The sequence below is a fragment of the Notamacropus eugenii genome, chromosome 6 (assembly GCF_028372415.1).
Source record: "Notamacropus eugenii isolate mMacEug1 chromosome 6, mMacEug1.pri_v2, whole genome shotgun sequence".
Lineage (NCBI taxonomy): Eukaryota > Metazoa > Chordata > Mammalia > Diprotodontia > Macropodidae > Notamacropus > Notamacropus eugenii.
Genome location: NC_092877.1, coordinates 348,251,054 through 348,273,685, shown reverse-complemented (window position 1 = coordinate 348,273,685; position 22,632 = coordinate 348,251,054). Strand labels below are relative to the sequence as shown.

Below are 22,632 nucleotides of genomic sequence, written 5' to 3'. Positions count from 1 at the left end.
TAGAGTGCTTTGTCATTTCCTTCTCCAGATCATTTTTCAGATGAAGAAACTGAGGCAAACAGGGTTAAGTAACTTGCCCAGAATCCTATGGCTAGCAATGATCTGAGGCCCGATTAGAACTCAGGTCTTCCTGATTCTAGGCCTGGCACTCTATCTACTGTACCACTTAGCTGCCCCCAAAACCATAAAACCATAGATTAGAGCTAAAAAGGAAGTCAGAGGGTATCTTATTCAACCTCCTCATTTTGCAAAGAAAGAAACTGAGGTCCAGAGAGGCTGTGTCCAAACCAAAGTCATATATATAGTAAGAGGCAAATGTGGGATATTTACTTAGGTCCTCTTGACCATCATTAGGTCCCAGGCCAAAGTCTACTTGGACATGGTTTGGGCAGTGACTGGCTCAGAAAGAATGTAAATAGCAATTGTTTCTGTTTTTGCTGGAAGCCCTGAAGATTTTCTTCTCCCAGCCTTTTTTTTTTTTTTTAAGGCCATTTTTTGCCTTAAGTCTTACTAACTTATAATCATGCTAATCATTGAATGGGCATTGTCTCAGTTTAACTGAGACATGTTAAAGACCTTATCATAAAAAGGTCAAGATTCCCCACTTCATCCTGGGCCATCTCCAGTTGTCCTAATCTATATCTGGTCACTGGTCCCAGATGACTCCTGGAGGAGAAAGTGAGACCGGTGACTTTGCACAGTCCTCCCTCACTTAAATTTAGTTCACTTGTATGTCATGGCATCACCTCCCCAATATCATGGTCCTCTTCAAGAAAGAAGGACAAACAGTACTTACTCCAGAGACAGAGCTCTTTCTACTAAAAGAAAAAAAGGTCATTGTTATCTGTTTATTCTTATTAAACCAACTATGCCTTAAAATTCTCCACTTTTGTTAGAATGAATGTCTATCTACATACATTTTCAAATTTAGTCATGGAAGCATTGGTGCTAAACTTTTAGGAAAAAAGATGGTGGAAGAGCGCTAAGAGAAGATTAGAGAGAGGCAGATGTTTCATTTTGAAGGAGAAAGTATATGACAGGAGTACAAATTAGTGACTTCTCTCCCAATTCCTGATGAAATTTTACAACAGATTAGCTTGGGAACACTAAGAAATAGAAGTCGTAGGTAATCAATGGAGTAGATAATGAGAAAAAGGGGAGGAAATGGGAAATTAGAGGGGATGTCCAGAGAATGTCATGGGAGGTCTGATATAATTGCCTCAGACATCCCTTACAACTCTAGCTCTCTGATTTTATGATTTAACCAATTAAAACAAAACAAAACCCAAAACACCAACCTTGGACATTAGCGTTAGGTCATTGACATATCACTTTAAGGTTTGCAAAGCATTTTGCACTTATTTTTTCATTTGATCATTTGTCTTTCATCCAGAGTTATTGAAAATATGAGCATTCCCCATATGTGTCTCCTCTTCCCTTAAAAAATATGGAGTCAAAAATGTAAACATGAGTTTTCTCCCTGATATGAAAACTTAATTTTAAAATATGAGCCTCCTCGAATGGTCACAAAGGAAACTGAAAGGGAGCTTGATGCGTACTTCAATTGTAGACTGTAGGTGGAAGCTATTAAACCATCTGTCAGCTATGACTAATCTGATATATGCACCTGCAAGCTGATTATGAAGAAAAAGACATGTATAGTCCCAGATGAAACATACAGGCAACAGTGATGCAAAGGCAAGGTCACATGCCCAGGAGTGACGATAGAGAACTATTTAGCAGAAGCTGACTGGGCAAGATCCTACTTGCCCACATAATGCTTCAATCAACAGTTTTGAACTCAATAAATTGGAAATGCATGAATTGTTTTTGTTTGAGGGAAAGGAATAGAATATTTATGACCCTCCATGATATGATTAATACATTTTGTTCTGTTTTGAAACAGCTGTCTGTTGTAAATTATTATGCTGTGGTTTATCTATTATGGCCTTAAATTACCAGGCTCCTTTCAGAAGGCCCTCTGTTGCCCTGAAAATACAAGCTGTCAGATAGCATGTGTGTGGAATTGACTGCTGAAAAAATATATCAATCTATCTAACACTTCTCCACGGTGGCCAGTCTATGGGCTGGTGGAGAAGCGGATTACAATAGATCTGTGGGCACATATGGAATTACGAAAGTTTGGATAAAACAGTTCTCAAACTCCTTTGACAGCTGCTGCACTAAATAGCTTCTGGAAAAGAATAGTGCTGTTTTCTAATTTGTCAGTGGTCTGACCCAATAAAAATAAACATGCAGTTATTGTTGTTCAATTGTGTCTTGTTCTTCATGATTCCATTTGGAGATTTCTTGGCAAAGTTACTGGAGTGTTTTGCAATTTCCTTTTCCAGACCATTTTACAGATGAAGAAATTGAGGCAGTTAAGTATTTTGCCCAGAGTCCCACAGCTACTAACTGTCTGAGGTCAGATTTGTACTCAGAAAGATAAGACTTTCTCATTCCCAACCCTGCACTCTATTTACTGAGTCACCTAGCTACCCCCTTTTCCAAATAAGTACACTTTTATAAAATTATGAAAAATCAAATTATATCCACACTAGTTTGCAACATTGTTATCAACAGTGTCATTGAATTTATATAGGGACACGGACTGATAGATGTAGACACTGAAGGCATCTTGGAATTCTGATTGATCTACTTCATCTTACAAAAAAGGAAAGGGAGGGGCAGAGACCTGCCCAAGAACACATACAGCTAGTAAGAGGTAGAGTCATCATTTGAACCCAGGGTCTTCAGTTCCAAATTCAGTGACTTCTTTTGTCTTATTGTGAGAAGGAGAAGGAAGGGAAAAAGGAAAAGGAAAGGGAAAAGTGGAGTGGAAATCATGAGGTTTGGAGTGCTGGGGACCCCAAAATACCGGGGTTCTGCTTGAATGAATTCGACCAAGCCTTCTTTCAGCCAAAGTTTATTGAAAATTTGTCATATTGAGTTGACTCTTAAGAAGTCTCCCCATTTGTGATACTTATATTAATAAGCAGGCCAGATACAATCTGAGTGAGATTAAATCTGAATGCCTTCATGGAGGCTAGATGGAACTTATATACCGAAAGACTGTGGGAGGGATCTGGGGGTGGTCTAGTAGTCTGGGGGTTCCAGGAATGGTCTTAAATGAGAATGGTCCATAGGCTGGAGTGTCTAGAGGTCTTGATGGGAATGACCAGTACTAATCTAATCTAGGGAGGACCCTAATAGGAGTAGCCAGTAGCCTGGACAATGGGATTTTGATAGGATCAAGGGTGGGAAGTATAACAGAGATTTGGGCATAGTGATAATGAAAATCTTCTGGGCCTCAAGAGACTGCCAGATCAAGAAGGAAGATTGAAGGAGAGTTAAAGGAGGTTCCCAGAGTCTGTACCGCATCAGAAAGGACAGTGACCTGATTCAGAAGACATGTTTTTGGGTTCAGATTTCCTTATAGTCGATATGACTTTGGGCTAGTCAATTTACCTGTGTGAGCCTGTTTACTCCCTTATAAAGTGTCTGTGCTATCTACCTCTCCCAGACGAGTTAAGAAAATGAAATGAGATAATGGATCTAAAGTACAACCTAACTAGAAAGAGCCCTGAGAATTATCTATTATTATGCAAACTGAACTCTCTGCTTGTGGTACCTTGGGGAGGGGGATGGGAGAGGAAAAGTACCTTCTAGAAAACATTAGATCTTTTGAGATGCTTCTCACCTACTTAATTGATTTCTGATCTCCTGATGACAAATGAAATTCCAGCCATCTGAGAGTGTTTCTGAGAGAAAAAGGTGGAACAAGAGGACCCAGAATGCCACTCGAGGTTATTCTTACTCTTGTTAATGTTATTAATAATACTGTCATCATTGTATAATTTAAGAGGTGTAGAGAATATACGATCCCACTGTGTCTGTCGCTGGTTGATTATGGAAAAAAGCATTAGGCTCAGAAGAACAAAGTGCAATTTTAAAGGCTCTTCTCAAACAAGTTGTCTCCCATGCATATGTTAAAATAATTCAATATTCTCTGACAGATGTGACTGTAGAGATAACTTTGTTCAGCAATACGCTGAATTAAAGCGAGGAATAAAACTAGGAGACTTATGCTCATCTAAAGAGCTCTCCAGTGTCCTGGAGGGCATCCCATGCATGTGCCCAGCACACAAAGGTTGTTTATTGATGAAGGATATTTTTCAATTGCTCCAATTCACAGATGCCAAGATTTTAACGTAAGGAACCTTGGGATGCTAGTCGCTAACATAAAAGAGAAACTCCTCTAACATTTAAAAACCTTCCCAACCTGACTCCAGCCTACTCTTCCAGACTTATTATATGTATGTTACTTCCCTGAATGTATTATAAAATCTAAATCCTTTCATTTATTAACGTATTGTCATGGATTCTTTCCACCCATCCCCCGCCCTCCCCTCTCTTCTTTTACTTGAAATTACCAAAGAGGATGGTACATCCTTGGAGGAGCAGCGATAGGGTGGGGATGGGAAAACCATGGTAACCTTTGTGGTCTTTCCCCTCAATTGAGTTAGGGGATAGAGAAGCTTAGAAAACTAGGAAAAAGGTATCAATTTCATATCTGACATGGGCATCATTGAGCTACAAATTGAGCTTGCTGGGGCTTGGGGCATAGATGACCTGTTACAGCCTATGCTACTATGTACATACATACATACATACATACATACATACATACATACATACATACATACAACTGTTAGTTCATGTTTAATCATTCCTAGCTTAGTTTTGCCATTTGTTAAGTGGATGAAGGGAGAAGGAAATGGCAAATCACTCCAGTATCTTTGTCAGGAAACCCCCAAATGTGGTCACGAAAAGTCAGACACCACTGAAAACAAACAAACAACAAAAATGACTGAAATACCCACAGCAGATAAGACACAGATGGAATGACTGGATTTCTAAGGTTTTCAAGTCACCATAGCCTCAGTATCTTGGGGTCCACATTTGTATTTCTCTCAGAAATGTGCTTTGGTTCAAAAAAATACCAAGGAGCTATGTCTCATATTGTGTGTGTGTGTGTGTGTGTGTGCATGCGTGTCTGAGACACCTTATCATATCATCTTTGATCCAATATACTATCAAAAATGTTTGTTGATCATGTTGGTGATGATCTATGAGACAAATGGTTTGGATTTACTTATAGGATCATATTACCATGTTTTCTTGAAACTGAATTTTAATTGGATGCCAGATATGCTCTTTTCTTTGTTAAGAAGATTAAGATACATCGCTGACAAATTAGCATCCAGGAGTGGTGAGCCTTTAGCATCCCCCAACATATAATGGAGAAGACAGGCAACCTAGAGAGCGCTAGAGCTTGACTTGATTTTTGGTCTGTGTAATTACTTATTTACATGTACATATTGGATGACTTCCACTGAACATTGAAATTTAGTTTGGAAAAAATTGGTCCTGGGAACTCGTCATGCATATATTCACACATCAAAGGCACAGCAGCCAGCTTCTTCTCTCCTATCCCATTATTTTTAAGGTTTCCCGACTAGCTCTAAATGGGATACTCTACAACAACTGTTATTGCATTTATAGCCAGAAGATGAAAATGCATTAAAAATCTAATTGCATATAGTAAGTGTCAAATATATTTTAAAATATTATTCAAATCAGCTTGTGGTGGAAACAGTAGTTCAAAGGAACAGTCTGGTTCTTTCGATCTTTGCCCCCCACCCCCCATCCTAACACTTACATATTGAATTTGTAATATATTGTAGCAATATGTTATTATCATTATCTTTTATAATTATTTCTCTGTAAAATATTGGGAAATGTGAAATTTATGAGGAACAGAATTAGAACAGAGAGACAGTGGGGAAAAGCAGATCAAGAGCTGGCCTTGGAGCCAGAGAGACCTGAGTTCAAATAGACCTTCTGACATATGCATACTTGTTCTGTGAGATCAATGAAAAGGTCGAGAGATAGTTTCTGAGTAGTTTATAGTCAATTTATTAATTAGGCTGGCCGATAATCAATAATTTGATGGTCATTGGTTTCTTTTAGTAACCAAAGACATGTAATAGAGATACTGAATGCCTTGATATGCTTTTAGAAAAAGGGGTGCCCCAACAAGCAAAAATCAACCCTGATTGGTGAACAATTAATGAGGGGGTGGACTTCGGAATGAGGAGGTAGACTAAAGGCCTGTCATTCATCTTGCTGAGAATGTGGCTTGACCATGAAACTCAGCTGCCTCCAGCAATCTGGACAAAAGAATCCAGCTCTATCCAGATCACTCTGGTGGGTTTTCTCCTTCCTGAGATGAGTTACTATAAACTCCAATGGAGGGTACAAGGACATGAGCTTAATCCGTTAGGACTGCAGTGCCCCTAGATTAGATTCTATTACATTCTAAAAAGAAGTAAGGTCTTCTAGTTGTGTGGTGTCCTGCCCAAGATTTAGGAGCATGTGTCCCCAGAATTTGGGCAATCTCATCGATCAGCTTTGCCCTTCAGAGACTGGCTGGATGACTTACAGGGGCTGGTACCTGAATTGAGGAAATAGAAAAAGGTTTAATCCTAATTTAATAATTGGTTATTAATAAAATAGAAAAATAATTTCTTTCAGCAGTTAATGTGAACCAGACTAAGCACATCACCCAGCCTCTCAGGGCTCTGGGCAACTCTCTCAGATGATACAAGTTTCGGAGAAGGTGCCAAGTGGTAATAATAGAAAAAATTTCCTCTGTTTAATAGTAAACTCCCAGGTCCAGGCCATAAGCCCCAAATTCAGAAATCTAGTCATGACTTCACTACGTCAAATTTTTGACTCAGTTCCATCTCAAAGATAGAAATGATCATGGTCTCCATTCATAGCAAAACTACTACATTGATGTGCTGATGAGATAATTGGCTCATAGTGTAGTTGAGGTATCAATTATGCTATCATAATGACTTTTTTTTTGCTTCAGTTAATGATTCAGCGTTGAGAGGAAATGCCAACTTTATCCTTTTTTAAAGTATGCTTTCATTTAAGAACGTTAAGTTAAAACCATGTTTCCTTTGGTGAGGGCAGGAAGCAGATTGAGAATCAACATCTTTCTTCTGCATCCAAATATAATTCAGTGCTGTGCCCTAAGGATGGAATATTCCGGAATCTGACTAAAGCAGAACTCAGACCTCTCTCTGTCTTGCTTCATTGTGCAGTCTTGACATATGTCTCTTCAGCATTATTACTCATTGGGCTCTGATCAATGGTCTACTCTTTCCTTTCTGTGACTGATTCCTTTGGATTAACTTGCCTAGTCCATGATTTAATAAACATGATGATTACCCTTTTATAAATAAACAACCTCCAGCCATGTTGCCACAGCTACAGTGAAACCCACAATCTGACCCTTTACTGAAGCAGAAAAATTACTTCTAACAGACATTTTTAGAGAATGTGCTTTGGACACTCTCTTAAAATGTGCATTCTCTTGAAAGTCCCAGGTTCCTCTTATGTGTGTGTGTGGGGGGGGGGGATGGAGAAGGACTGAGTTATAACATAAACACACACACACACACACACACACAAGCACAAACATACACACAGTATCATTGGATGTGTACATATTGGAGAATGCAATTCCCCTGTGATGTAACAGGGAAGGAAGGAGAAGGTGAAGCCTCCCAGAATGTGATCCCAGAGATTATTCGGGCCAGGTGCTACATTGGCTCAGTGCCTTCATGGAGGAGAAAAGTGCCTCTACATTTAGCTTTATAGTACTTACCCCTCAACAGAGAAGCCCAAACTGCTGCTGCCTGCTAAAATAATCTCCTTCCCACCCCTCCCCCCTCTCCAAAACCACAGAGTATAAATGTGAAAATCAAGGCCATTTAATTTATGTAGCAAATACATATAGGACTATGAGAGATACAGAGAGTTCAGTAAAGCAGAGCTTTTGGCCCAAGGATAGAGTTTGAAGGACAAAGAATTTAGAATTTAGGACAGAATTTGCAATCCTTTAGTAGGGTGAGAATAACTGTTAATAAGCATAAGTAATCATGATAGGAAGCTGAGGCATGGTAGGATGGACTAACCCATATTACTCCCCCACCCCATCACCACATGCAGGATTCTTTGTGTCACCTTCCTTCTAATAGCCCTATAATATGGTGTCCTTTTACCCCCAACTATAATCAAGAGCAAGTTTTATTTCCTTTACCCCAGGTACAATTTATGGTTCTTTATTTGCCCCAGAGAAAATACTAATTATAGTTCTGAGTTCCAGAAGGTCCTGAAATATCAGAAAACATACTACTCCACTGCCCTGTGGATTAGTCATTTTGTCAGTATGGCTGAAAAACACGTTGCCCTATGCTCAACCATCTGGTGATGAGATCCTGAATGTAGCAAGGCTGGTCCTTGGATGACAAGGGAACAAGAAATTCTTGTTATGCTTGTGAAAGCCTAACATATATTAGGGAGAAGGAGAACAGTTTAATTTTACCAAACTACAGAGTATGGAGGAAGTATTGGAGGAAGCATGGCCATGTTGGGTGGAGGTGCCAGAATTCCTAACAGGTATTCCAACTTTACTCAGTAGGCAATAGGGAGTCATTGATGATTTTTTAAAGGGGGTTTTGAAGTTCTGTATTGAAATAATCAGTATGATGACTGGATTATTTCAATCAAAATTTTATCTGGTTTGGGGCCATCAAATAAAAGGAGAGTGAAATTAGCCACTTATCCCACTTTCAACTAACAAGCAATACAAAAACAAGTGAGTCAAACAACTACCATTTTTCTGGAAGTTTGAGTGATTGTCTAGGTCTGGTTCAAAAGCTCTAATGCTTAGGTAATAGCAGTTGTCAAGGTAATCTGCTTCTTACCTTCTCTCTTTCTGCCAGTTACAATCAATCTCTGTTTAGTTAATTCTGCTAATTACTAGCAGATGTGGAAAATACTTTAATTACTAAAGGCATCTTGGAGTCTGGGGTTTGATTTCATAATTTCCAACTTTTATTCACCTAAAGTAAGCTGAGATAAATGAAACCTACCACTTGAACAAGCACTTGAAAATGTAGTTATACAAAGTGACCAAAGTTACTGAGCCCATGTTAAGTACCTGATGAGAATACTTGTCCAGAGCTGGTCATCTTTGGATTTCCCTGGGTAGTTATTTAATTGGCCCTTCACGGCTTCATCACTTTCTGGAAGTGAATCAGTTTTGCTTGGGCAGTCATAGGTGGCTGTAGTCAGGGGGCAGGGGAGAGAGGAGGAGAAAGAAGAGATATAATAGTAGCTCACATTTATATAGTTTTGAGATTTGTAAGCTCTTTAAGGAAACTGTATGGACAAACTAGCCAAACACTGATTGCTAGGGTCAACAGTAATTACTAGCAAGTTTTTCTTTTTTTCTTAAGTAAAATAATATTTCTATACTAACCTCAGGATATAAAAGTTGATGGGATTCTAAACCCTTCTGTTCCCTCCTGCTCATGTCCTTTTTCACATACTCTCATCTAAAACATGACAAATTGAATTGCAAGGGTGGGAAACCAGGGCTCTGATGAACCTTCCCTTCCTTTGGCCTTTTCAATAGCAGACGTTCCAACTCATTTCTTCCTGTCCGTTATCCTCATCGAAGTAGACAAAGCTAAAATCCAACCCCCAGAGCAATTTCTCTTGCCTGAGGCCAGAGAACAGAAATTCTTTTGGTAAACTACTTGGACCAAGCTTTCCTAGTATCCCCTTTGAAAATATTCCAATAGGAAAAAAAAAAAAAGATAAACTGATATTTTTTGAAGAGACAAGAGACAATGGAAAGGGTCAGTCAATAAATTATTTATTAAATGATTACTCTGTGCCAGCCACTGTGGTAAGCATTGGAGATACAAAAAGAAGCAAAAGACAGTCCCTATCCTCAAGGACCTGACAATCCAATGAGGTAGATGACAAACAAGCAATAATTAAATAAGAGAGGGAAGGCAATAGAAATAAGAGGGTTAGGGAAAGGCTTCTTGCAGAAAACAGGGTTTTAATTGGTACTTGAAGGAAGTAAGGAAAGCCAGTAGAAACAGAAGGTGTCTGAGGCAAGATTAGAACTCAGATCTTCTGGACTACTAGCACTCTATCCGCTTCATCAAGAGTTAATTCTATGTTTCTATGACAATGTGATCACATAAACAGTGTGGCATAAGAAACAGAAAAAGATGGACTCTGGATCAAAAAGATGTGAGCTGAAGTCTAGCTCACACTGGAGATATGTGACCCTGGGCAAATCATTTGAAGGACCAGTGTGGAGCCAATTCCTAAGACTCTAACTTACAAATGAATTGCTAACCTACCTTGCTAATGAAATTACCAGTGCAGTTGTTGCTGATGGTGTTTTAAGTGCTTCTGAACTTTTGTTGTTTTACAGTCATTTCAGTGGCATCTGACTCTTCCTAACCCCATTCTGGATTTTGTTGGCAAAGGTACTGGAGCAGTTTGCCATTTACTTTTCCAGCTCATTTTACAGCTGAAGAAACTGAGGCAAACAGGGTTAAGTGACTTGCCCCAGGGCTAAATAGCTAATAAGTGTCTGAGGCCACCTTTGAATGGAGGAAGATGAGTCTGAATTTAAATAGAAAGTATTAGATCAGAAAATGATAATTTACATGGACTGTAATAGTGCTTCAGTGAAGGAAGCAATTTTTGACCCTCAAGTATCAGAGATGACCTCATTGAGGAAGTTAGCCATGAAAAATGGCTAAGGTTCAGGTCAGTAGATAAGAAGGAATAGGTCATTTTAACTAGTGGAGGCAGTATGATAAGGGCTTAGAGATGGGAATGAGTATGACGTAGGTCTGAAGACATTAAGGAGATTGACATACTTGGTAGAGGGTGGGTGGTGTTGCAGAGAAATAGTGATTGATAATATTTTCTCATGTATGCATTTATGTATGTATGTATGTACAAATGCTGTTAGAATACTGCTAGGAACTTAAGCCCTCAACATATATTAACTGTTCAATCTCACCATCTTAGAGATCAAAGATTCAAGGGACACCTACCTAAACCATGAATCTTCTGTGTCTGTAATAGGAGCTAAACTTGATAGAGTACTTACATGTGCTATTATCTCATTTGATCCTCAGAACAGTTGTGTGGGGTAGGTATTACAATATGTGACAGGATACCAGAGGGCGAAAGCTGTAGCTTCTATTCTTTTTTCTTCTTTTCTTTTCTATTCTTTCATCATGTCTTATATACATTCATCTAAAGAATGAGTTCTATAACAGGTAATGGTTGATTACCAGAGTTAGCTATTTTGCAATTCAAATGTTGTTCCAACTTGCCATGGTGATGACCTGTGACTATCATTATTGGAGAGTAATTGGTCTGAGAAAAATAACTCAAAATGAATTCACTTAAAATGAGAATGACTTGACTATTAAAGGGTTGAGATAGGCTCTTGGGGAAATTAATGAAGCCCAAGAATATTTTTGAGGCAATGACTTTCTTCATGATAATGCCAAGAAAGACAATCGATCAGTAAGCCTTTATTAAGCACCTACTGTGTAGAAGACACTGACTGATGCCATATAATGCCATATGATTTTGTCAGAAAAGTTATGAATAAAAAAATCATCCTTCGATTAATTCCTTATTCATTCTAAGAATTATCATGTAGTTACAAAATAAAACCTTTTTCATTTTCATTTTTATGATAAAGTCTTAAACTTTTTTTATTTACTTGGAAATGTCCATTTTTATTTTAAGTGGATTTTCTTTGAGTAGCATTTTTCCAGTACCAATTATTCAACAATAACTAGGACATCTTGTACTTACTGCCATGTATCTTTTACCAGTGGCAGAAGAGGAAATTGGGCTGAGGAAGAAAGAAAATATGCTATAGACAATTTTTTTTTTTTTTTTTTTTACAAAACTGGAAATATGACTCATTAGTACTATGGCACTAATATTATATTTCTTTTCTCAAGTAATACCCACCTATATCAAGAATCTCTTATTAATCTGCAAGTGTGCATTACATTTTATATCTGTATAGCATGGTCCAATGGATAGAGTTCTGAATTTAGAGCCAGAAAGACCAGGGTTCAAATTCTGCATTTGAAATTAATTAGATAAAATATGAACAAGTTTCATCATCTCTGTGGGCCTCCATTTCTGTTTTTAAAAAAAGAGCAGAACATGATACCTACAGGATCAAGGCCCCTGGGAGATAATATATGTAAATTTCTTTGCACAATGGCTGCTATTGTAATATATAATTTAAAAGGTTTTAAAATGTTTTATCCCTACTGATGATGATGAAATTGCAATTTAGAATCATAGAATCATAGATTTTTAGAGCTGAACAAGACCTTTGATACCGGACAGTTCATTTCACTTATTTTTAGTAATTCAAAAACAAGAAACATGAAAATATAGATTTTTCAGATCATAGCAATTTTTTAAAGCCTCATTTCAAAACTTCAAAGAAGTGTGAGAAGAATCTTTGCAATTAGTCAATCATTTGACTGTAGAAGTGTGGAATTCTAAACCTCTTATTTGCCAGAAGCACAAAATCAAACCTGATAGAGTTAAGTGACTTGCTCAGGGTAAGATAGCGTAAGGTCAAGCAAAACAGGATGTTTTGTTGTTTTTGTTTTAGTGTAATCAAGAAGTGTAATGACTCTATTTGAATGTGATTAAGGAGGATCTTTCCCACCCATTGTTGGGCCTGGAAAGATTTGTAGGAAGGTCCATGCCTTTTGTTAATGAGGCACTCGTTCTCTAGGTGTGTGATGTCCTCTGGCTCTAAAAAGTGTGTAAAGATTCTGAGGTGCAGTTTTATTTTGGGGCTCAGCGACTGAAAGTGTTTATTTGGCCAGATGATGACTCTGGGAAGTCGCTAAAGGACATCACTACCAGCCCCTCTTTGAGAGCCCAGATGTTAGTGTTTCCCTCTCTGGTAGCTATGGTCAGACAGCTGCACCTGTCTGCTGAATTATGGTCAGGCAGAGGAAGCCACGTCTGCTGATCTTTAATTTCTCTTTATTTTCTTTGAAGTTCAGGGTGCTGACTCCCCTGCACTAGGTGAATGATATATATGCTGGGTTAAAGGAATGATACCTGTGCTGGATTAAAGTGATTGTTAACCCCTCACAAATTGCCTTTCCTTTTATGAATGCAGATCTAAGAACCTGTGGTAGCAGGTCCCTCCGTGTATGTTGGAGTGCTTAATGAGATAGATAGCGAGTAAGCATCTGGGGTGTGATTTGAATCCCAAACTTCCAAACTCCAAGTCCCAGGATTCATTCACTATACCATATTGCATCTCTTTCAAAATGTACTTATTAAACACATACTATAGAGCAGGCACTGGGCTATATGCTTTTTACAAATATCCCATTTGATCCTCACAAAACCCTAGAAATAGGTGCTATTATCAACACTGCTTCATAGTTTAGAAAACTAAGACAGACAGCTTAAATTTTTAAATGATTTAAATGATTCCATAGCTAGTAAATATCTGAGGCCAGATTGACCTCAGACTTCCCTAACTCCAGGTCCAGCAATCTGTCCACTGCTCTACCTAGCTAGAGTATCAAGCATCTACTCTATGCCAGGAATTTCCTTAAGTATGGGATATTTCTCAGGTAGGAGAATGTCAAACTGAAGGGAAAAGAATTTGGAAAGTGAAACTTGTAGCTTACCCTTAGTGCTTTTTGAAATCTAGAATAATCTACATATCATTTTTATCCTCCACATAACAGGTACTGACAGCAAAAAGCATCATGACATATGCATCAGTAGGGCAAGGAGAGGAAACGAAGAGTTCCTATGAAGACTTTGCGGGGGTGGGGGGGCATTCGTATTCTTTTTTTGTACTTTAAAGAAAAGTTTGAAATAACTTCTCTCTCTGGTTCTTTTTTCCTGTGCCTTCAAGTTAAACTTTGGGATGAAATTATCATTGTTGCCATTGCTTTCATTTATTTTGTCAAAATAAAATATTTATCCAGAAATTTAATGAGTTTAAATTAATTGTGCCTCAAAAAAAAGAGGCATGAAGCACTCCAAAACCACTCTAATAATAAGCAAACCTTTGGCCTGTTGGTCAAATAGAAATATGGCTGCCAAAGGTAATACAGGGTTAGAATATAAACTTCTGAAAAATCTTATGAACAAGGATGATGGATGACTATGAGCAGCATGGTCTCATAAAGCACGGAGAAGCAGTAGAGTAAAACCAGTTTAGAAAAGATCTGCAAGATGTTCAGCTAAGTAAAGTCACCCCAAGGGCATTCAAGAAAGAAAATGAAAGGACAAATGGAAGAAATAGAAGAAAGATGCAAAAGACATAAAAATTATTTTTACCAATTGATTTCTCTATCAAGAAACGTGGTGCCACAACATTCAGTCCCAATACCATAGTTCTGAGGTAGAGAAGGAGGAGATAGAATTGAAATTAAAGAGAGCAAAAGTGGGTACGTCCATGGTAGGGGGCATACAATGGTGAGGGTGTTGAGGGATCAATTTACAAATCTGAAAGATAGAAGGATACCAGAGGTGCTAAATTTTTACTTCATGTTTCACCAACATTGAAAAAAAATAAGTAACCAAGGCAATATTAAGAACCATCATTCCTATATGCCTACTCTCTAACCGAGGCAAAATCTTTGTGATAGTTATCTATATGAGAAGTAAGGATGTCCTCAACAAGGATATTAGCAGGAAACATGTAGGCTTCCATAAGTGGTCTTCAAAAGTGGACCACATTCTTTCTATCTCACAGTTAATTGAAAGGTTATCATAATATTAGATCCCATTAGACTTATCATTTGCGTTGATTTGCCTGGGAAAAAACCCCACCTCTGTGAAGGTACTTTTACAAAATATCTGCCATCCATGCATCAAAATCATTCAGGATTCCTGGGAAAATCTAGAACATAATACTATTTAGGATCTCTTGATAATAATGTCAGGCAAGGGCTAAAACAGGATGATGCATACTCACCAAATGTATTTGCCACCATCATGGAGGAGATACAGTTCAAAGTCCAAGTCACAGAGAGATTTCCAGTGTGTAGTGAGGTCCTACAAGATGCTCCTGTTGGTGGTTGACATTAAGCTGAATATATAAAACTTCAAGGTATTGCAGAGCCTCCTGAAAGAGATGTCTGCTCACTCCAAAGAGTTCACCTGGTCCATCAATACAGGAAAAATCAAGTTAATTAAGACTATCTGTTGCCCAGATTAAATAAGCCTGGGATGGACACTCTAAATGGCTTGTCATACAGTAGATATATTAGAAAGAAATGGAACAGATAGTGCAGAGTTGAAAAAGAAGATGAGTGGGTGGATTGCTTTTAGGAAATTGTAAAGTTCTTTTTACCATCCCATGAAAGCAAAAGCTCATCTTTTTAATATTAGCACTGTAAGGGGAATAGTCCAATATAAGGGGAAGAACTGGTCCCTATGTTTTAGATGCTTATGATTTAAATGGGCTCTTAGATTAAGCAAAGGGAGGTACACTGCAAAGGGCCTTGGATTTGGAGGTGTAGACTGATGCAGAATCTCTTAGTTACGAGAAACACCAGAGAGCATCCAATATGTTCAATAATTGATTAAAAAATCTTCTCTCCAGTGTCTCTGACAAATGCTCATCTTTCTAGTGTGAGCTTCCTGAAAGTAGGGACTGTATTTTCCTTTCAGTTATATTCCCAGTACAAGAATATTAGCAAAGAGGTTATAGCAATATATTAAAAATTATGACCAGCTTAAAATTATGTCAGGCATGCAGGGTTGGTACAATATTAGGAAAACTGCAAATATAAGAAGAACAACCAAACTCATATGATTATCTCCATAAGTTCACAAAAAGCTTTGGCCAAATTAGAACACTAATATATGTTAAAAACACTAAAAGCTATAGAAATAAATGGATTTTTCATTAATATGTGTTAAAGTAATATCTAAAACCAAGAGCCAACATTATATGTAATGGAAATAAACTAGAGGTCTTTTCAGTAACAGCTACGATAAAGCAAAGGTGTCTATTATCACCACTCTTTTATGGAAATGCTAGTTATAACAATGAGAAAAGAAAGTGAAATAAAAGGACTAAAAATAAACAAAGGAGAAACAAAATATCCCTTTTACTGATGGCATGACAGTTCATTTACAGAAACCTATAGACTCAGTTAAAAATTAATTGAATCAATTGTTCCTTTCAACATGGTTAACTCATATATATCATCAGGATTTCTGTATTTTACCAACAAAATCCAGTGCAAAATATTAGAGAAATCCCACTTAAAATTCATACACCACAGAGACACACATAATATATGAATCTGTGTATATTGAGTCATTTCAGTCATATCTGACTCTCTGTGACCCCATTTATGTTTTCTTGGCAAAGACCCTAGAATGGTTTGCCATTTCCTTCTCCAGATCATTTTACAGAAGAAGAAACAGAGGTTAAGTGACTTGCCCAGGGTCACACAGCTAGTAAGTATCTGACACTAGATTTGAACTCATGTCTTCCTGACTCCAGGACCAGCACTCTGTTTACAGCATCACTTTGTTGTCCTTGGAAATGATGGTCTCTGAGGGGCCTATCAGTTCAAAATATTTGATGCATTGATTCTGTGACTTTGGGAAGTCACTAAAACTCTCTGGACTTCCATGTCAACTATAAGGTCCCTTCCCTTCCAGATCTCTGGTCTTTAAATTATAGGTTTCTATGAACTTTTACCAGTCTCAGTTCATCTATAAAATGGTGACAAGTATATCAGCCCTGCGAACTTCAAAGCACTGTGAGAATCAAAGATGTGAACATGCTTTAAAGTTTGTAATGCTCTGGTTAGACTAATGCACTTACCCTTCAACCAAGGAGAGAATTTGAAAGGATCTATACCAACTGCGAAAGAGGCTAAGGGAGAATTTCTTTCCCTTTCTCACACAGCAAGATTTCCAATAACCTTCCTCCTGCATATGAAATAATTTGTACCTAGAGATCAGCAGAAGACCAGGTGCCTTGGAAGCACCAGTATTGGTTGCCAGGTGCTTTTTTTGATAGAAATAGCAGGATGGCTGGCTCACCCTCCTGTTGTCAGAACTACTACATCTCACTACCAAGATTAAAAAAAACAACGCCAACAAAACTTTCCTAGGTAGAGAAGGCTTTCCTAGGCTTCATTTCCCTTCTCATCATCCTCAGCCTACTCACCTCATCTTTAATCCTTGGATGTTTGATCCCCAAAATCAGAAGTCTGTCTGCTCAGCAATGTCTAATATTCAATAGACACTGATGAAGTGGAAGCATTGTGCTCTAATTTTAAAAAAATTCAATTTCAGAATCACTGTCATTTTTCCCCTTTCTTTGAGGAATGGACAGAGGAAGAAGGTCCAGAATGACTGTGACAAGGGCTTTTTCCAAAGAAAAACACAGAAGTAATGATGGCTGTTCATCATCAAGTTGGCTACAGGGTGATGAATTTTTCATTTGTAGCAAATCTCAAAGACCTCCTACCAAAAATGATAGAGGGGTTACATTTGGTATCTATGTACATCAATGATGTCAAACTCAAATAGAAATGAGGACCACCGAACTTTATATAAGAATTCCTGTGGACTTCATATCGATTTAGAGAACTCTTTATATAAACGTGTTTGTATTTTTTTTAAAGCTAATACATCAATACATTAAAATCAGGTAGATTTTTATCTGGAATGGGTTACATTTGAGAGGCCAGCAGGCCACATGTTTGACTGCTGTGTTTCATCATTATACTTATTGTCTCATCTCCCTAACATGCTATAAAATCTATAAGGTCAGAGACCATGTCTAATCTACATTTCCTATTACCCTTACTACACAAACCCAGAGCTTTCACATAGGAGGTACTTAATACATGTGACCCTTCATATTTGTTCCATGTTTCTAGGTCTTAGTTTTCTTATTTATGAAATAAGGAATTGGACTAGATTATTTCTAAAATCCATTCCATTGTCTGTATGATTAATAGATTGTATCGATCTTTTCAATATTAAGCTTAATGTGGTTATGGGTGGTATCTATTGTGCCGATGACTTTTTGGTTTAAAAAAAAAAAAAGATTAAGAGTCTAGTGAGACCAACAAGATTATTGGTTTATGAAGTTTTGAAGCAATCTTATGTTCAATTGTTTATTAAATAAAATAGAATATTTGTCTATGATATTAAGGTACTGATTCTATTAACTTGACATTCATTCTAAATTATCTCCTTCATCTCCTTCACTGTCTTCTGCCATGTGGTAAGCTGATAAGCAATTGATTAAAAGTTCAAATATCTCACCTCCATCCTATGGAGCAAAATATTTCCCAATACTTTATCTCATCCTCAAGGAACACCAAATATTAAATTCCCTCATACTATCCTGAGACAAGTGAAACATATCGAGTGATTTATTTTTTCCTTGAGTAATAAAGGATTAAAATTTTACATATATTTAATCTTTTCTTGTTGGAATAAAAATTTTCCAAAAATCTTATCCTTTTTCATGTGTTTTTTCTTCACTCTGATGTATGGAAAACTGATCATCCCATACCCCCAAACCCCACTTAATTATTAAACACATTAGAAATTTTTTTTTTCCTCTTTTTCTTTCAGCTCTCAGGAGAAGTGATTTTGCAAATTGCCAATGATCCTGTTCTGCCCTTTAATGCTCTGGATATAGCATTAGAAGTTCAAAACAGCCTTAAAGGTAATTTGTGAGAATTATAGTAATTTGAGTAAATGTAAAAAAAAATGTTTCATCTAATTTTCAACAACGAACAGTAATATGCTGATGAATGTCATAAAGGCCTTCTGCCTTTTTCAGCAATGCAAGAAGTCTCTCCCTACTTCTAGAAAGTGACCAAGGTAGGACATGGAAAAAATTTAGCTGCCATATTGATTCAACAGAGGAGCTGTTAAGATATGAGGAGAAACTTGGAATTTGACAGATATCTTGACTACTTTTTTTTTAATATTGCTTTCTAGAAAAGGGATATGACATTTTAAAGTTTGTATACTTGTTCTTTGATTTATATATGAATCCTAGCAACTCAAGAAGACTTTCTTGCCCCTTATTATCTCTGACTGCCACCATGCAGTCATCTTCATAAAGGTAGAAATTAATTTAGATTTTGCAGGTGAGATAGTTATCTAAGAAAGCTAGATAAGTGTTCTGTGGCAGCCCCATTCCTGTTCTGTATCTGTGAGATTGTCAGATGAATTGTGGATCAAATATAAAAAAATTAAATTTAAAAAAATACTGAATTTGGAGACAGAAGAATTAGGTTTAAATTTCATCTCTGCCATGTCCTGGCTATGTGATATTGAATGAGTCAATCAACCTCTCTGCTTCAGTTTATTCATCTGAAAATGGGGGGTTGGATTAGATGACCTAATTCTACTTTGTTTTGAACATTCCATGAGTACCTACCAATGTTTCCTTGGGTAAGTCTCAATTTTATTTCTGGACCTCAGTTTCTTCATTTGTAATATGAAGAGCTTAGATTTGATGGTCACCATGGTCTCTTCTAGCTCTAGAGCTGTGATCTATGCACCTATGACCCTTCTACTATCCCAGGTGGTTTCTGCTTAATTCTCCCATGGCAATTTTGTCATAGGAAAAATGCTTTCACCTATGGGAAGAATGCATATGATTTCCACCAGCACAGATAGTAAAGGAATGGTCATTTTGTCATCTCTCTGTTTCTCAGCAGAGGATACTTTAGTGAGAACATGGTATTATGCAGCAGTCATGCACTTTCTCAAACACAAATAGCTATTTTATTTTGAATATAGGCAATAATCCCAGATGATTTCATTAGCCAAACAGTATGCATGCACAGTGCTAAATTAAACATAATATTTAGCCGCTTAATATAAGCATAAATTGTTTATATTTCTTCTGATTTTATTATGACAGTTGAGCAATAATTAGTCTTAAGTTCTTGGCTACAGTCAAAGATAAACAGTCTTTGTGACTGATCCATAAAATGCTGTTTCTCCCGCACTGCGACCAGGGTAAGGATGAGAGTCTCTGAAACCCAATTGCATTTTCAGCCATATAATTTTCACCATTTGACAACTGGCCATTTCATTTATTTATTGCATTGGTTTACATTGGCAGCAGATCATTCTAGTTCCCCTCCATCTTCACAACCACGAAGAAGAAGGATAATTTACCACAGAAAAATTTGTTTCACTTGATTTATTGGTTATTGCTGGAGAACTGGATTTGAAGGAATGACCTTGGTTTGGGTGTTTCGTCAGAACTAAGCATTATTTAGGGAATGAATATGTATGTGCTCATTTGCTGGACTATGTGTTTGTATGTACATGTAAATGTGCTTATATTCTGGCAAACAAAATAATATTAAAATGATAGACGAGCTCTATCTGTTTTTTATAAAAATTGTTTCCGGGCAATTTTGTTGTTCAGTCAATTCAGTCATGTCTATCTCTTCGTGATCCTATTTGGAGTTTTCTTGGCAAAGATACTGGAGTGGTTTGGCATTTCCTTCTCCAGCTCATTGTACTGGTGAGGAAACTGAGGCAAACAGGGTGAAGTGACTTGCCCAGTAAGTGTCTGAGGCTGGATTCGAAGTCAGGTCTTCCTGACTCCAGCAGTGTTCTAACCACTGTGCCACCTGCTTCTTCCTAGCAATAGGAAACTGAACAAGAGAAAGTATGACATAGTTGAAAGAGCACCAAGCAAGTTTTCGAAGGTCTGGACACAACTTATTCTACTCCCTTACTACCCATGACACCTTGAAAAATCACTGAAACTCCCCTAGTTTTGGTTTCTTCATCTATAAAATGAGGAGGTTGAACTATCTGATTTCTGAAATCCCTTCCAGGCCTATGATCATATGATCTTACGAGGGTTCTTCCAGCTATATATCCCATAACGTTTATGGAATGCTAGTAGAAACATAGTTACAGAGCTGAAAAGGAACATGGAAAGTCACACAATCCAACTTATCCATTGTACAGGAGAGGATACTGAGGCCTAAGTGACTTACCTAAAATCATGTAGGCAGTTAATGTCAATGCTAGGATTTCATCCTTTGTTATTTGATATCAAATATAGAGGATGTTTGTAATAAAATCTTTACATTCTCATAATGATTTGGGATTATGAAGTACTTCATACATATATACATACATTATATTATATTATATTATAGGCACCTAACAACAACCCCAGGAAATAGAATTGTACAAGGATTATTTTTACCATTTTCCTGATGAGAAAATTGAATCTGAAAGAGATTAAGGGACTTGATGAGGTCACTCAGTTAATAAATCATGGCTAGAAGACAATAATCCACTGGCCATTTTGTTAGTCCAATAGTATTGTGCTTCCTTTTGCTGGGATAGCTCCACTCCTTCTTTAAAATAGAAAATTGCAATTTTATATAATTTATGGTCACATAAATTTGATGCTTTTATTTAATATCAACCATTTGTCTTTGTCAGCAAAGAAGTTAGTTAACAACATTCTTCAAACAGTAAGTGCCCAAGAAAAATAAAAGTCATTTAGTCTCTGATCTGACATATACACATTTATTCAGCTCAATCCAGACACAGCAGGAAATCATAATTTTGCAATGTGTGGCTTACTGCCGCCTCCTCACAAAATAGAAAATGGATCTTGGCAGCTTTTTCTTGTGTTCTCTGAATAACAGACAATGTTGATTTAATCTTCCTTTTTTCCCCATTAGCTCTGATAATTCATTAGTGTCAATCACTTAATTTTAGGGAAATGAAAATTACTTTGAAGGTGATAATTCCATGCCCTGTTAGGTTTACAGTTTCATATTTTGAAGCTTGTCTGTATTCTAAAGTCACAGCACATTCAGATCTACTCAGTTCTGGTTTTGTTTCCTTTCTCATTTCCATAAACTTCTCTTCCTTTCATCACAAAATGAAATTATACATACCTGGGAATCAGCAAGCCCTGTGCCAAAAGCAATGAGTTGCCACTTAACAAAGTTTGGTTCAACTGAATTGAAATTTTACTTGCTAGGGCTATAAGGGGCTGTCAGTCACCACCTCCCCAACCACCATAATGCAACTGTGGCTTTTAATCATCCCTAGCCCACTTCCTCAGATGTTTTGTTGTGGTTCCATCATTTTAGTTGTGTCCAGCTCTTTGTGACTCCATTTGGGGTTTTCATGGCCAAAATACTGGAGTGCTTTACTATTTCCTTTTCCAGTTCACTTTGAAATGAAGAAACTGACGCAAACAGGGCAAACAGGCAAACATAGTTACCCTGAGACTCTTTAGGGTTTGGCAGAACCTGGATTGGTCTTCCTAATCTTGCTGTCTTCCTCAACTTATGAATGTAATTTCTCAAAAGGTAGGCCCCTTGGGGGAAGCGTAAATCAATCCTGTATCACAGAGAAGTCCTAGAATTTCCAATTTACTTTGGATATTCCTTAGAAAATTGTTCCCCTTCTCCCACAGTGTTCTCAGTCGATGTTAGGATCCTGAGGATTTGGGGACTGAATCAAGACTTCTTAGTATTTGGTTATGGGGTCCAGTGAAGCAGGTTTAATGCCTGGGGTCATATAATCAATTTTGAAACTACTTTCGACATCTTCCGTGAAATTTGCCAAGTCATTTTAACTAATCTGCACTCTACT

At 37.4% G+C, this 22,632-nt stretch overlaps 1 protein-coding gene across 4 annotated transcripts in view; it reads left to right on the top strand.

The window, feature by feature from the left end:
• NAALADL2 (N-acetylated alpha-linked acidic dipeptidase like 2) overlaps positions 1-22,632 on the top strand; it is a 998,881-nt gene that overhangs the window by 900,696 nt on the left and 75,553 nt on the right. For 3 of the 4 annotated variants that reach the window (XM_072620248.1, XM_072620247.1, XM_072620249.1), the window contains one exon: positions 18,601-18,694. In XM_072620248.1, the coding sequence (XP_072476349.1) occupies positions 18,601-18,694 (94 nt within the window). Of the gene's footprint in view, positions 1-13,718; positions 13,968-18,600; positions 18,695-22,632 lie in introns of those variants that run through there. The other variant, XM_072620250.1, reaches the window with a different exon arrangement.